A 14,620-nucleotide genomic window follows, 5' to 3' on the forward strand; every position below is an offset into this window, starting at 1 on the left:
ACGAAGTCCCAATATGACTTCAGTGGGACTTCTTGTAGGAGAAAAACAACCACGGTTCGGCTGTAAGTAGGGAATGGGAGAGGGAGCACACCTAGAATACGAAAAAGGTGGTTTCAAGTGTGGTTTTATTGAACTGACAGTTTTACTTTAAATTCTAATGTTACACATGTGGATGCCAGATACGTTGTATAGTAGCACAAGATACAGTTCCTTATAGGCAAATAAAAATTAATCAATATGTATTTAATTTCAAGGGTCCAGTGGAAAGTGATCTCTTCTGTTTTACAAGGCAGAAGAGATAACCTTGTTGTCATGGCAACTGGTAAGTACGCACCTTACGTTAAAGGAACATATGTAAGCTGATTCTATGACTGCTTTGTAGGGAACATGATCTAAAAATGTCTTGCATGGATTTATTGAGTGTTAGGAAGTACAATAATGGGGAAAGTGAGGCGCAAAATAAGGCTTTGGGGAGGAATTAGAATTTCAGGTATTTAATACTTCTGTCATTAGAGGTATGTTTTCTTTTTAAGGATATGGGAAGAGCTTGTGCTTCCAGTTCCCACCCATTTACACAGGAGGTACAGGAATAGTCATCTCTCCTCTTATTTCTTTGATGGAGGACCAAGTGCTGCAGCTTGAGTAAGTAATATAACAGTAGCAGGCAGATGCCATGTACCTACAGAAGCCGACAGATGCTGCATCTGCCATTTGTTGGTGTGAAAGGCTGCATCTTTGACACTCGCTTTTAGGCCCATCTCGTCTGACCCCCCTGAATAGCACAGGCCAGAAAACCTCGCCCAGTGATTCCAGCATCCAGCCCAATAACATCTAGTTGAGCTGGAGCAGATCTTTAAGAAGGAGACGTCCAATCGTGATTTAAAGACGTCAAGTGATGTAGACTCCAACACATCCTTCTTGCCTTCACTCTCTCCATTTCACCCTTGGGAATACAAAGCAGTGTTGCTGCACCCATCTCTGTTCCCTCCTGCCATCAGAACCCACCAGTGTCTTCTCCGCTAGTGAATAATTGGAGAATGTCTTGTAAATAATACATCGTTAACATTAAAGATTAGCAAAAAGAATGAGGAGGACTTGTGGCACCTTAGAGATGAACAAATTTATTTGGGCATAAGCTTTCGTGGGCTAAAACCCACTTCATCGGATGCATGCAGTAGAAAATACAGTAGGAAGATACACACACACACACACACACACACACACACAGAACATGAAAAAATGGGTGTTGCCATACCAACTGTAACGAGACTAATCAATTAAGGTGGGCTATTATCAGCAGGAGAAAAAAAACGTTTGTAGTGATAATCAGGATGGCTCATTTCAGACAGTTGACAAGAAGGTGTGAGTAACAGTAGGGGGAAAATTAGCATGGGGAAATAGTTTTTAGTTTGTGTAATGACTCAGATTAGGTTATAGTTAGTTTAGTAGCAGTTCTGCTCATTTGGCAGCTTCTGGTCCCCCTTTTTTTGTCCAGTGAGTCTTTTTCCTCAGATGTTCCCACCTTCCTGCCCTTATGGCGGATGCTAAGCCCTTGGGGTTCAAACTCTGCCCTTCTGGTCATGGGCTGATGCCCTGGACTGATGGCCACCTCAGATGCTATTTGTGCTTGAGGGGATCTCATGAACCCTCTTGCTGTTCAGTCCTCAGCTCCTGTTTTACTAGGACCAGAAATTCAAGGGAATCTCTCTTAAAATGGCACCTGCTAGACCAGTGCACAAGGGATACCTCAGAACCTGAAAGGTCTTCTCTGGACTTCAAGCAATGATGCCTGAGCCAGAAGTTGTTAGAAGCTGAAGCTGGACAAATTCAGGCTACAATTAAAGCACAGTTTTTTTAACCAGGAGGTTAATTAGCCACTGGGACAACTTACGTAGGATGTGGTGGCTTCTCCATCGCTTGAAGTCTTTAAATCAAGAAGCAATGTCTTTCTAAAAGTTTTATAGGCCTCGTGTGAAAATCACTGGGTGAAATTTTCTGGCCTGTGCTATGGACGAGGTCAGGCTCAATGATCACAATAGTCCATTCTACCTTTAAATTCATTTAATATTAATGTTGAATTTTCTGGATTTATATTGCTGCTTTTTTTTTAAATCTAACTACAATACACCTGCCATTATTTCTCCTAAATTACCGAGATGTACTCTCAAGGAGAATTACACTGGCTCAGTGTCTTCCATCCTGTGCAAACCAGACAGGGAAAATGCCTTTACCAAAGATGGAATTTTTGTATTAAGAACTTTCCTTATATTAGCTGTTTTGCGCTGCAAACTATGGTATCATGTAGATGAATGGCTATGATGTAGGTGAGTGGCTCGACAAACTAATCTTGCTGCCCACAAGCACCTGGGGACAAATACTGGCCAGATTATGTTTATGTGTATCTAACCTGTTATCTAGACATTATATTGCTCCCATCAATGTAATCTGAGTGCCTGTTTATTCACCACCTGCCCACTGGCTCATTAATTTTGGGCGCTGAAGAGATTTGATCTCTGCAGTCTCAGACACCCACTAATTCAGCTGTCAGTTTGGATGAGATCCATGTTCCAGTGCTGGAACAAATGGATAATTTAAAAAGCAATAAATCACCAGGCCCAGGTGGTGTCCATCCAAGAGTTCTGAAAGATCTCAACTATGAAGGGGCTGAGCTGGTAACAAAAATATTGAATTGCTCATTAAAAACAGCTACTTTACTGTATGGTAGCAAGTTTTGTACCTATATATTTTAAAAGGATCCAGAGGTGATCCAAGGAATTATAGACGAATGAGGCTTATATTTGCATCTGATATATTGGCTGACACAATAATTAAATAGAATAGTAAAACACCTGGAAGATTATGGTACGGTAGGGTTTAACCAGCATGGTTTCTGCAAAGGAGAATTAAGTCTCATTAATCTGTTAGAATTCTCTGAATAGATCTGTAAAGTAGAGGTAAATGAGAGCTGGTTGACATGTATTTAGACTTTCAAAAGGCCTTTGATAAGATCCTTCACAAGAGGCTAGTTATGGGGTGGGAGGCAAAACACTGTCATAGATCCTAAACTGGTTAAGAGACAAGAAACAAATTCACATGAATAAACCATATCTTGCTTGTGCTTTCTTCATACAGAATGTCAGGCATTGCAGCTTGCTTGCTTGGATCAGCTCAGTCAAAAAATGTGATAGGGGACATCAAAGCGTAAGTTTCACTACTTTTTAATCTCTCAACTGTCAGGTCCTGAATACAGATACTTAAATTGCTGGAAAGAATTTAAAAGAATTTAGCTAAATTAGCTAAAGTCGTGCTCGTGTTAATGAGCAGTGAAATAAGTATGAATTTTTCTTCAAGTGTTGATTTGTGGTGTGGTCCTTTTGGTCAGCAGAGTCTGTTGGGCCCTTTGCCTCCAATGGGAGGGCATGTGGGAGAGTGACCACGACTCTTACTGCCTGTGGCAGTGAGTTGGAAGGCAATTGTATTTCCCCTGCTTCCTGTGCTGTTATTTCTGTCAGACTTTGCCCCTAGCTCTTACTGGTTAGGATAGATCATTACTCAGTTAGCGTTAGATAGTTTTCTCTGCTTTATTGGCAGACTTTAGTTTCCTTTATTGCTGGCTGTCCCTGTGGCTCTGATCAAATTTTTCCTCCTCATGGCTGAGGCAAAGGCCTCAGGGTTTAAACCCGACCCCTCGTGTGATGAATTAGTGACTGTTCGGGATGGACTCACAAGGTGAAGGCCCTGTCCTCAATAGAAGCTCGGGTTACCAATCCGTCTCTGCCAGGACTTGATGTACTAGAGCAGCTGCTTGAAGTGCCATCTCGTGGAGTGTTCTGATGGGTAGTATTGGATTCTGAGCAGCAGCAGCTCTCCCCTAGATGTGGGTTGTAGTCTGTGCCTGTGCTGAGACAAAATCCTTTAGTGCCTGGTGAGCAGGGAATTCTACCCTGTGGTCCTGAGTCTCTGATACCAAAAGCAGGGAAGCTCATGGAAGTTGCTTCCAGTCTCCAAGACTGACCACTTCATCAACCACTTCAGCTCTGCTGAAGCCAGCTCCCTTGCTGTCATGGTAGGCATGAGTGCCATTCAAAGGGAGGAGAGTGGCACTGGTCCTCCCCCTTGGAACCAGGGTGGGAGAAAAAGAGGAGCTGTCAGCCCTGCGGCTCCCCTGACACAGAAAGTCTGAGTCTGACCGCGCTGCGTCAGCCCGTGCTGCTGTGTCAGCCTGGCTGCCCCCGTGCCCATCTGGGAGCTGTCCACCCCAAAGGTGGCACTGGCTTTCTCAAGGAAAAGACATTTCAGGGTTTCCGTGCCAAAGAAACATTGCTCATCTTCAGCTGAGTGTAATGTGACCCCACAACCCTGGAATCCTCTCCAGACACGCATCAACCTTGGGTCTGTGCTTGGCATAGTGAGCCCTCCCAACCTCACTGGGAGCCATGCCATGACCAGGTCACCACACAGAAGGCCCTGGTCTCCTGCTCTAATAAGGTCCATGAACCTATGGGCTCCCATTGAGCTGGAGAACCCGGGAGAACAAGAACAATTAATCTGGCCTTCAGGGCTTCTCTCCTCAAGCTGAAAGACCTTGCTCTCCAAGTCCTGGCAGACAGCGCCACAGACGCTCTGGCAGTTGTGCCTCCCTGTGGCAGGGAAGGGGTTGCTCAGCCCCGGCACCCCCGGGATGACACACACCTAGTCCAGTCAGCATCTAGGAATTGTGTGAGGATACAACGTGCTCAGTGAGATCAGACCCTTTGGAGAGTGATGCTGCCAGTTTTTCACCTCTGCTGAGGGGCAGAGATTTCTTCTGAGATTTTCAGAAGCTCATAACTTGACCAAACTTGGGGAGACTTTCATGGGGATGGCAAAAGGCATATCTGACACTGGAGTGACATCATTCCCCGCACCAAATTTCTGGTCCCTGCTCCAAAGTGTGGAGATGCTTGAGGTTCAATTAAAATAGTTTTTTTTTTTGTAGCATGGGCAAAACATTGTAATTTTTTCTGACCTCCTTCTCAGAAGTGGTTGAACTGTTTTAACTAAACCATTCCAGAAAATTCAGCCTGAGGCAGACAACTGGCATGGGAAAACTTCAGACTGAATAGTTAAAGCTTGGCAAAGTGATAACCAACTGAAAACAGGGCCTAAAGTTGGAGAGTGTTAGGCAAATTTAAGTTTATGCATTGCTTCCAGCACAGCCTATGACTGACTTTTTTCCTTTGTCTTTCAGTCTATTTCCCTTTCAGTGTTACTGTTCTGTTTTATTTAATATTTGATCTTCTCTTCTCTTCCCCTTTGGAGTCTTTAAATCAAGTTTGGACATCTCTTTCTACCTCTTTAGCTCAGCCACCGGTTATTGGGCTGAATGCAGGAATCTCTGAGTGAGATTTCTGGCCTGGGGTATGCAGGAGATCAGACTAGATGGTCATAATAGCTCCTTCTGGCCTTAAAAATCTAAGAAATTCCTTTCCTTTTTCTCTTCCTGCCTTCCCTCCTTTGTTTCCATTCTCTCTACCCTCTCTCTGCATCATTCGTTTCCTCTCATGTTCCCCGTTCACAACTTCTCTGTATTGTTCCCACCTTCATCTTATCCGCTGTACTCTTTCATTTCAGTTGGATGAATTGTTTTGGATTTCTTTCAGCTGCTGCATATGACAATGTATTTTCCCAATTTTGTAGGGGCCACTATAGAGTTGTGTATATAACTCCAGAGTTCTGCTCGGGGAACTTATCATTACTTCGGGAACTTGACGAAACCATTGGTATGTTGTGGTAGGATACTTTTGGGAGCTGTGGGGAATTTACTCCTGGGGGAATTCTGTGCCACTGTGCAATGCAGAATCTGCACAGAATTACTGTTCCCTGCAGAATTTTATTTTTTCATGCAGAATTTGTGGTTTCCATCAAAATGCTTCCTGTTGATGAAAATCACAAATTCCAGCTCCACACACAGTGGGGCTCCCACTGTCAGCCCTGCACATGGCTGAGCTCCCGTTGACAGCCCAAGCCTCACCAGGTGTGGGGTTGACAGCAGGAGCCCTAGCCACCTGGGGCTGACAGTCCGAGCCACACTTGCCCTGCATGGAGCTGACAGGTGGAGCAGCATTTTGCAGAATTTTAAAATATTGTGAGTAGAATTTTTAATTTTTTGGCACAGAATTCCTCTAGAAATAGGAATTGGATTACGTTGCTTTTATTCAAAGGTCCTACCAGTGATGTGTTTTAATATTTTATTTCTCTGTATTTGTTTAATATGCCCTGTTTTGAGAATTTCTCAGCACTGTTTCTCAACACTAACAGCAAGTTCAGAGTCCATTATGGCAATCCCGACTGATTGGTGTCAGCAGACTCTGTTACAATAACATTAAGATAATTACTAGATATAGATATAGAGCGCGCATAATGTTCATTCTGCATGAAAAACCAGCTACTAAGAACTGGTATAATAGAAGGATCAGTGTAGGCTCTTCAGTATCGGTGTTGGAACATGCACTCAGTGTTCTCAGAAGTATCTTCAAGAAATTAAAAATAATAAGCATATATTAGCATTCTAATTTTTCAGAATATTACACTTGATAAATGCATGCACTACAAATATTGTGTCTAATAAACTATTTTTCTTACTAAACACAGTAAAGCCACTAATGCCCCAAGTGACCATCAGGACAACGCAAAATAATTCCAACTTCAAACAATCTTTGTGATTTCCCCAATTTAGTGCCCAGTGCAGTGAGATGGGAACAGCTTCTTGAACTCCATTGGAGTCAATAGGATTTGAGTGTGCTTGGTACCTCCAGGACACGGCCCTTAAATTGCAGAGTCCTTTATATAAACAGGCTGATAAAAGCACTGGTTGCAGAGACAAAGTGATCGTTCAAACCATAATATGTGATGCATGTGTTAGTATGAAGGGTTGCTTTAGAAGTTCCTCTCCCATCAGATTTACCTATACTCATGTTACTTCTTAAGAGGATTGGAGCAATCCTGGGAATTTCAGGCCTTATTTCAGTACCAAGGAAACAAAATTGATAGTAGCTATAAACACCTCGATGAATATTAGCAAACTGGCCTGAAGTCTTTGTTGGCACCAAAGGAGAGAGGAAGCATGCCTTGTTGTCTAGAAGTGGGGAGCTGATGTGACACACATCTTATGAGCGATGGACTTGAAGGCCAGGGACATGGTGAAGGGAAAAGTAGAGCAGAGGAGGAAGATCTGCGAAATCTCTCATGGCTTCGTATGAAAAAGGTCAATGTGGAAATGGATTTCCACTGGTCATTATGTTAGAAGCCATTTTAGAAACACACACAAACTAAAAAGAAAAGGAGTACTTGTGGCACCTTAGAGACTAACCAGTTTATTTGAGCATGAGCTTTCGTGAGCTACAGCTCAGGTCTTCTGCAGTTTCCACGGTATGCATCCGATGAAGTGAGCTGTAGCTCACGAAAGCTCATGGTCAAATAAATTGGTTAGTCTCTAAGGTGCCACAAGTACTCCTTTTCTTTTTGTGAATACAGACTAACACGGCTGTTACTCTGAAACACACAAACTAATTATACCTTTCCCTGGAATTACCAGGGCTCCCGTCTGCCTTGTAGCCAAGGGCTGATCAGACTTCACTGTAAAGTTTAACTTCAGTAAATGAGGTTTTTATTTTCTAGAACATTTTGTGTCCTTTCCTAAATCAGTGTCATATAACTTATGTGTTCATTTGTTGTGTTTTTTTTTTCCCCCAACCCCAGGTATTACGCTGATAGCAGTCGATGAGGCTCATTGTATTTCAGAGTGGGGGCATGACTTCAGAAATTCATTTAGGACTTTGGGTTCCTTAAAGAAAGCGCTCCCTTCGGTGAGGCTCCAGGATATAGCTCATTTGTAAATGAGATAAAAAAGGATGGTGTAAATTATGTTTAAAAGTAAATTTTTCTAGTAGGTTTATGATTTTTTTTCTGACATTGCTCTTCTTTAGACATGCTTGAAGCACTGAGAAATTTGAATAAAACTAGAATGCCCACCAGATACATTGTGTGCCCTGAAATACTCCTGTGCCATGTAAATTAGGGTGGCTACTTTTCAAGCCTTCATAGTGATGAAATATGCTTTCAGATGTATGCACCTGCATGTCCTATTTCAGTTCAAAGGAGATGGAAGTGTGTGTGTGCATCTGATGGAAGAACTTGATTTATAATGTATTCTCATTTATATTAATGCAGTGAATGGCTGTCACTATGCAGACCCTTAGTGATGTTTTTGTAGCCTTTTTGGAAAAGGACACATTTTAGTCATGGGGAAAATATTGGTCTGTGTGTAGGTACTTATACTTGGGCTCCCACCATTCAAGCAGGATTAGTTTTTTTTCACTCAGGTGCTAGTCTTAAAACATCTTATTCATTATGGTACCATACTTTCAAATTTGTGTATGCTGGAGTTGTGGGTACTTACTGCTTTTGAAAATTAGGCCCTTTGTTTAGGTGATAAAACACAGACAAAGCACCAAAATTTTTCAAAAATAGGAGCCTCAAGGTAGGTGGCTAAATATGGATTCAGGAGCCTAAGGGTGGGATTTTGAAAACCACCCCACTGACTTAGAAGCACAGATCTCATTGACTTTTGGTCACATAGGCATCTTTGAAAATCCTAACCATAGGTGGCTGAAATATGGACGTAAGAGCCTAACTTTTGACTCCTGTTTCTGAAGATCTTGTCCTAAGGTATCTAACTTTAGGCACCCATATTTGAAATTGTGTGTAATCCTGTTGAAGAAACTGTAAAGGTAATTGTCCAAATGCAGTTTGAAAAAATATATGTTTAAATACAGTTTCTATTTCTCCCATGTAGACAGGTGAATGCCCGTTTGTTTTTATGGAAGGATCGCTAAAATATATTTCTTTGTGACACTAAAAAGTTCTGGGAAGTATAATATTGTCTCTATTCTTCAGAAGCATCAAATTTTCCAGGGACTATACACAGATCAGGATATCTAGTCTCTTCCCATTTTTTCCCTTAACTTTGAATCACAATTTCAAAAAAAAAAAAAAAAAGCAAGAATGACGCATCTCAGATTTTGTTTTTTTTCCTTTCATCATTTCTCTCTGCTTTTTGTTTCAGGTTCCTATTGTTGCTTTAACTGCAACAGCGAGCCCTTCAGTTAGAGAAGACATAGTGCGTTGTCTAAACCTAAAGAATCCTCAGGTCACATGTACTAGTTTTGACCGACCTAACCTATACTTAGAAGTTGGACGAAAATCTGGACAAATCCTTCGGGATTTAAAACCGTTCCTTATTAAAAAGGAAAGGTGAGGCTTTAATGGTTGCTTGTTCTATCAGCTGCTGCTTTTGTATCTCAGATATTCTCAAACGTGTGCCAGTCTGGGGGTCAAAACCAAGAATAACAAAGTGGACTTGGACTGGTCTAGAGGCTAGGTTCTCTTCCTGGCTCTGCTGCTGAACTGCTGAGTGATCTTGGGCAAATCATTTCAGGTCTCTAGCTCTCTTCCCCTCCCACCATTTGTGCTGTCTATTTTATAAGTTCTTCAGGGCTTGGATAGTCTCTCGCTGTGTTTGTACAGTGCCCAGCACACAGGAGCACTAATCTTGGCATTCGTGCAATGCAAATGCTAATATTTAGCTGTAGAATGGATTACTTTCTAAACCATATTATGTGAAAAATAAGACGAGGATTATGCACAAATTCAAATTCAAGGTGATGATTTTGATTTCTAGCATTACGTTTTCATTTGCCTGGCTGCAAATGCAAAATCCCAAATGTGTTTCCTTACAGGTAGGCTGGCACAGACGATCTCTTCCTTTTTTTATTGACTTACGGATACACAAACACCAAAATGAAAGCCTGATATGTATGTCGGGTGAGCGGGAGAAGGTTGGGTTTTGGTGGCAGTCTCTGTAGTTCTGGATGGGTCACTACCGTTGTGTTGTGATTCCATTCATATGGGCAACATATAGCTCTGTATTTGTGTCTGCTATTTCTGTTTGTTTATTGTACTTTTATTTTCAGGGGAGGGTTCAGTTTTGTTTACAAGGGCAGCATGGCTGGAAAGTAGGGAAACAATGTGAGAGCTGTTGATCTGAGAAGATGTGGGGTGAAGGGTGGCAGGCTGAGTGGGTTGGAATAAGAATGTGTGCAGTGAGAGGAAAGAGAAGGGTGCAAGGCTGGGCAGGTTGGAGCGAGGGGTTGTGGGCAGGAGGGTGCCAGGCTGGGCGGGATGGAGCAAGGATGTGTAGAAGGGGACTGGGGGGGCGGGGAGTGTGCCTGGCGTAGAGAAGGGGAGTGAGTTGAGAGAGGTGGGCCACAGGCTGCCTGCCAGTGGGGAAAGATTTTCACAAGTTTTTGGCTCTTTTTAAAAATGCTTAGCACCCTCAGTCCCAGCAAGTGTATCTGAAAATAGTACTGTGATTCGCACAAAACGTGCACTAGAGAGAACATCACCCGGGAGAGTTGTAATGTGGCAGCAATATATGATATTGGTAAACCTTTAGAATTTTTCAGGTAACAAATACTATAGAAATGGAAGAGATCTTATCTTCTCTGAACTGCTTTGTATCCGACAAGATCCTTACTCTGGCTAAGAATCCAGGAAGAGATCCTTAGCTGGTGTTAATTGTCATAGCTGTATGGAAGTCGATGGAGTGATGGCGGTTTGAATCAGCTAGATATCTGCCCCCTAGAGAGAACATCTTAAAAATAAATGAGAAGACTAATGCAGACTTTGAAGCTGCTAATGCCCAAGATAATGAAGACTTGCTGCAAAATCTGCAGCCCTTAGTCTGCTGAGTCAGATGTTGAATGTGTGGTTCACAAGAGGCTTGTTTATTTATTATATTATTATTTTCCTTAGCTCTACATATGAGTTTGAAGGACCCACTATCGTTTATTGCCCTTCAAGGAAGACCACTGAACAAGTAGCTGCTGAGCTGATGAAATTAAACTTGTCCTGTGGCACATACCATGCTGGCATGGGAATCAAAGCAAGGAAAGATGTTCATCACAAGTTCATGAGAGATGAAATTCAGGTATAAACTCGTACCACAGGACGATGTTCTGTAGGAAATGGGTTAGTTATTTCTTTGACGTGTACAGAGTGAGAGAATTTTGAAATATCAGTCTCTTTTTCAAATTTACTTTTACCTTTTACGTTATGGGCAAGGAAACTATCTCTTGGATTCCATAGTCTGTCCACAGTGACATAATTTCTGACCTTCATGTTAACCTCATTTACTTTATAAAGATCTTAAACATACACGTCATCCTCAGTCTTTCCTGGCTGTACAGTCTACAGTGTATAATTAGGAGTGACTTTTCTCACTGCTAATGTGCAGTCATTCTGTCACATAGATCACAATAATGTCGCAGGAAATGAAGAGTACCCCATACCACTATTTTATAACATTCTACTTTTGGGTTGCTTGGTGGGTAAATTGTGTATTTTTAAATGGCCCATACTAAGCTCCTCTGTGTACACTTAGCGTCATTCACATATATTCTTTCTCTTGTCTTTCTGGGAAAAAGCCAAGGCAGGAGATGCATTTCTATCCATTATCCTATTTTGAAAATTAATATTATATCTTCAGGTTTTGACTAGTCCCTGAAGTGGAATATTATTTTGCTTAAATGCCATGTATTTCTGCAACAGTAAGATCTTCATGTTGCCATGGGAAATCATTAGGAGGCTGTAGAAAATTTCTCTTGAATTGTTCTGGGTTAATGAATGGAACTTCTGTGATTTATTGTGATTGTGTGCTGTTACAATTGAGCCTACAACTTTACCCGAATTGAGCTCAACTGTAAAAAGTATGTAAAATTCAAAAGATGTTACAATAACCTATAATAACAAATGTTGAGAGAGAAAAAAGTATAAAAAGGAGACAGAATAACTGAATTGGTCATTTTCATTACATCTCTGATCTGAAAGAGCTTTGCAAACATGTATTTATTACTCCTGGGGGAATTCTGTGCCACTGCATGTGCGCAGAATTCATGTCTCCTGCAGATTTCTTTGCTTCCCCGCAGAAAAATGACTTTCTGACAAAGAAGCAAAGGGAAGCTGCAAGAGCAGTCACGCACCACTCCCTAGCAGCGCAGGTACATCGTTTCAGGTATCCAGAGCAGCCGGCAGAGAGGTAAATCACCGCGGGGTTGTGGACGCCCCATCCAGTGGCTCCTACCCTGAGCTGAGATCAGCGGTTAGTCCCAGCTGGGCTGGAGGCAGGAGAGGACGGGACACTCTCTTGCCCTGCAACACCTGGCTGGGGCTGTCAGACCCACCCCCAGAAACCTCCCCCAGTTGCAGGAAGATCAGCATCCTCCCCTGCTTCCTCCCCCCATCGCTCCTCAGCTGTGGTGGGAGGAATCACTGTATGGGGAGCCGTTCCCACATACACCCAACCCCCATGCATCTGGACCTCCCATACCCAGACACCCCTGCTCAGCCTCACCCACTACATCTAGAACTCCCCTAGCCCTCCAAACCCGAACTCTACCCCCATTGAACCTCAACCCCTGTATCTGGAGCTGCCTTGCACCCAGACCCCCTGCTTCTGGACCCTCCACCCAGACCACCCCCAACTGAGCCTGTTGCACTCAAACCCCCACCCTGATGCCCATCCTCTGCACCACCCTGAGCCCCCATATCCAGACCCCCACGCCACTGACCGCCAACTAGCTGCACCCAGACCCCCACCCCACCAAGCCCCACTCCTCCAGCACCCTCCGCTGAGACCCCCACATCCAGACCCCTCTGCTGAGCCCCAACCACCTTCACCTGGAAGCCCCTGCAGAGTCCCATTGCCCTGCACCTGAAACCCCCCCAAACGAGCCTGTGTGCATCCAGATCCCCCCACACCTAGGCCCTGCATTGAGCTGCCTGCACCCAGGTTATCCCACACAAAATCCTCTCACCCCACACCTGAATCCCTCCACACTGAGCCCCTCCACACTTGGATCCTGCCTGGTTGAGCCTGCTTGCCCACACCTGGCACAGAGAGGCAGGGCCCCAGGACTTATGCTGTCAGGTCAGGTGTCAGGTGCAGCCTCACCGCTGAGTCCATGTCCTGGGGGTGGGGAGGCTGTAGGGTGATCTCCCACCTTCGTGCAGCCAGTGGCCTGTGCTCCCCACTGCCATGCTGGAGCCTCTGCATTTATTTATTGACAAATAAAACTTGCAGAATTTTAAAATATTGTGCACCGAATTTTTAATTTTTTGGCACAGAATGCCCTCAGGAGTAAAAATTTGTATATCCATATTATATATGGATAATCTCAATCTTTAAAAGTACAGTGACTTGTTCTGTTGGTGGTTGAACCCAGTGTTCCTAACTTCTCATCCGCTGCTCTAAGCATCTCTGTTGACTCATTATGACTGTGATTAATGATGTGCTTATGCTGCTACCAATACATGACTCCTTACTGACGGCAGTATAGAAGCTGAGTGTGATTTGCAGCTACTAAACTTCAGGCTGAATTTGAATCCATGGCACAAAAGTCATTACACACTGTGTGGACATTAATAAAGGTTTAGACACATGTTTAACTTAGCTGTAAAAGTATATGTTATGATTATTTCCCAGTGCATTGTGGCTACCGTGGCCTTTGGAATGGGTATCAATAAAGCAGACATCCGGAGAGTTATTCATTATGGTGCCCCTAAGGAAATGGAATCCTACTACCAAGAAATTGGAAGGGCTGGCCGTGATGGGCTTCCCGCTTCTTGTTACGTATTTTGGACTGCAGCTGATATGACTTTTAACAGGTATACTATTGGGAACAGCCTGGGGTCATAGGAAACTTTTTCATTCTGTAGCCAGAATTTACTATCATGAATGAGCAGAAGGGGGCGGGTTTAAAATGTTTGCCAGTAGTGAAGATACTCTGTTGTTTTGCTATATGGTGTCTTCACTTAATTATATGTGAAAACACTCATTATGCAATGATATCCTCCAGGAACACAGTGTGCATCCAGCAGTCCTCTGCTTCGTCCCACCCAGCTTCCTGAGAGGGTCCATGATGTGAAGGCAGGTAGTGGTCAGGATGCTAAGTACAAGGCCTGTTGTTTTCCAAAAATAACATATACTTAAAAGCAGCGTGAATTCAGTCTTCCCCTAAAACTGACCTGTTCAAGTTTGGACTTTTAGATAGTCAGTGCACCATCCTTTTAGTCCCTTAGTCTAATTGCCACTGATGATAATATGTCAGTGTTTCTCTTACAAAGACACCCACAGAAAGGAAGATGACCGAAAGGTCTCTCTCATCTCCATCTCCATCCCCCTCCCGCTTCCCCGGATCTTGAAGGTTTAGTGTGTTGTGCTGTAGGGAAAGACTTTTTGTGGAGCATTGTCGAACTACAGATTGAGAACCACTGCTGTGTATGAAATAGGTTGAATATGGTAGGTACTGTGAGTATGCTGTCACTATTAGCTCAAAGAGAAACTTGTGGACAAGTGTTTAAGCTTATTTGTTTTTCGTTTTAACTGCAGACATCTTCTAAATGAGATACATAATGAAGGATTCCGACTATACAAATTAAAGATGGCGGCAAAGATAGAGAAGTACCTTAACTCAAACAGCTGCAGGAGAAAGTGAGTATTATATTTTACTGCGCATTTTCT

The 14,620-nt window shown here is 43.1% G+C and overlaps 1 protein-coding gene across 3 annotated transcripts in view; it reads left to right on the forward strand.

The window, feature by feature from the left end:
- Positions 1-14,620, forward strand: part of WRN (WRN RecQ like helicase) — a 112,664-nt gene that overhangs the window by 57,340 nt on the left and 40,704 nt on the right. For all 3 annotated transcript variants that reach the window (XM_048848757.2, XM_048848758.2, XM_048848761.2), the window contains exons 13-21: positions 255-322; positions 534-642; positions 3,133-3,201; positions 5,680-5,762; positions 7,741-7,847; positions 9,107-9,294; positions 10,855-11,029; positions 13,583-13,764; positions 14,489-14,590. In XM_048848757.2, coding sequence (XP_048704714.2) covers positions 255-322; positions 534-642; positions 3,133-3,201; positions 5,680-5,762; positions 7,741-7,847; positions 9,107-9,294; positions 10,855-11,029; positions 13,583-13,764; positions 14,489-14,590 — 1,083 coding nt within the window. The remainder of the gene's footprint in view (positions 1-254; positions 323-533; positions 643-3,132; positions 3,202-5,679; positions 5,763-7,740; positions 7,848-9,106; positions 9,295-10,854; positions 11,030-13,582; positions 13,765-14,488; positions 14,591-14,620) is intronic.

Source organism: Caretta caretta, chromosome 4, assembly GCF_965140235.1.
Source record: "Caretta caretta isolate rCarCar2 chromosome 4, rCarCar1.hap1, whole genome shotgun sequence".
In the NCBI taxonomy this organism is placed as follows: Eukaryota; Metazoa; Chordata; order Testudines; family Cheloniidae; genus Caretta; species Caretta caretta.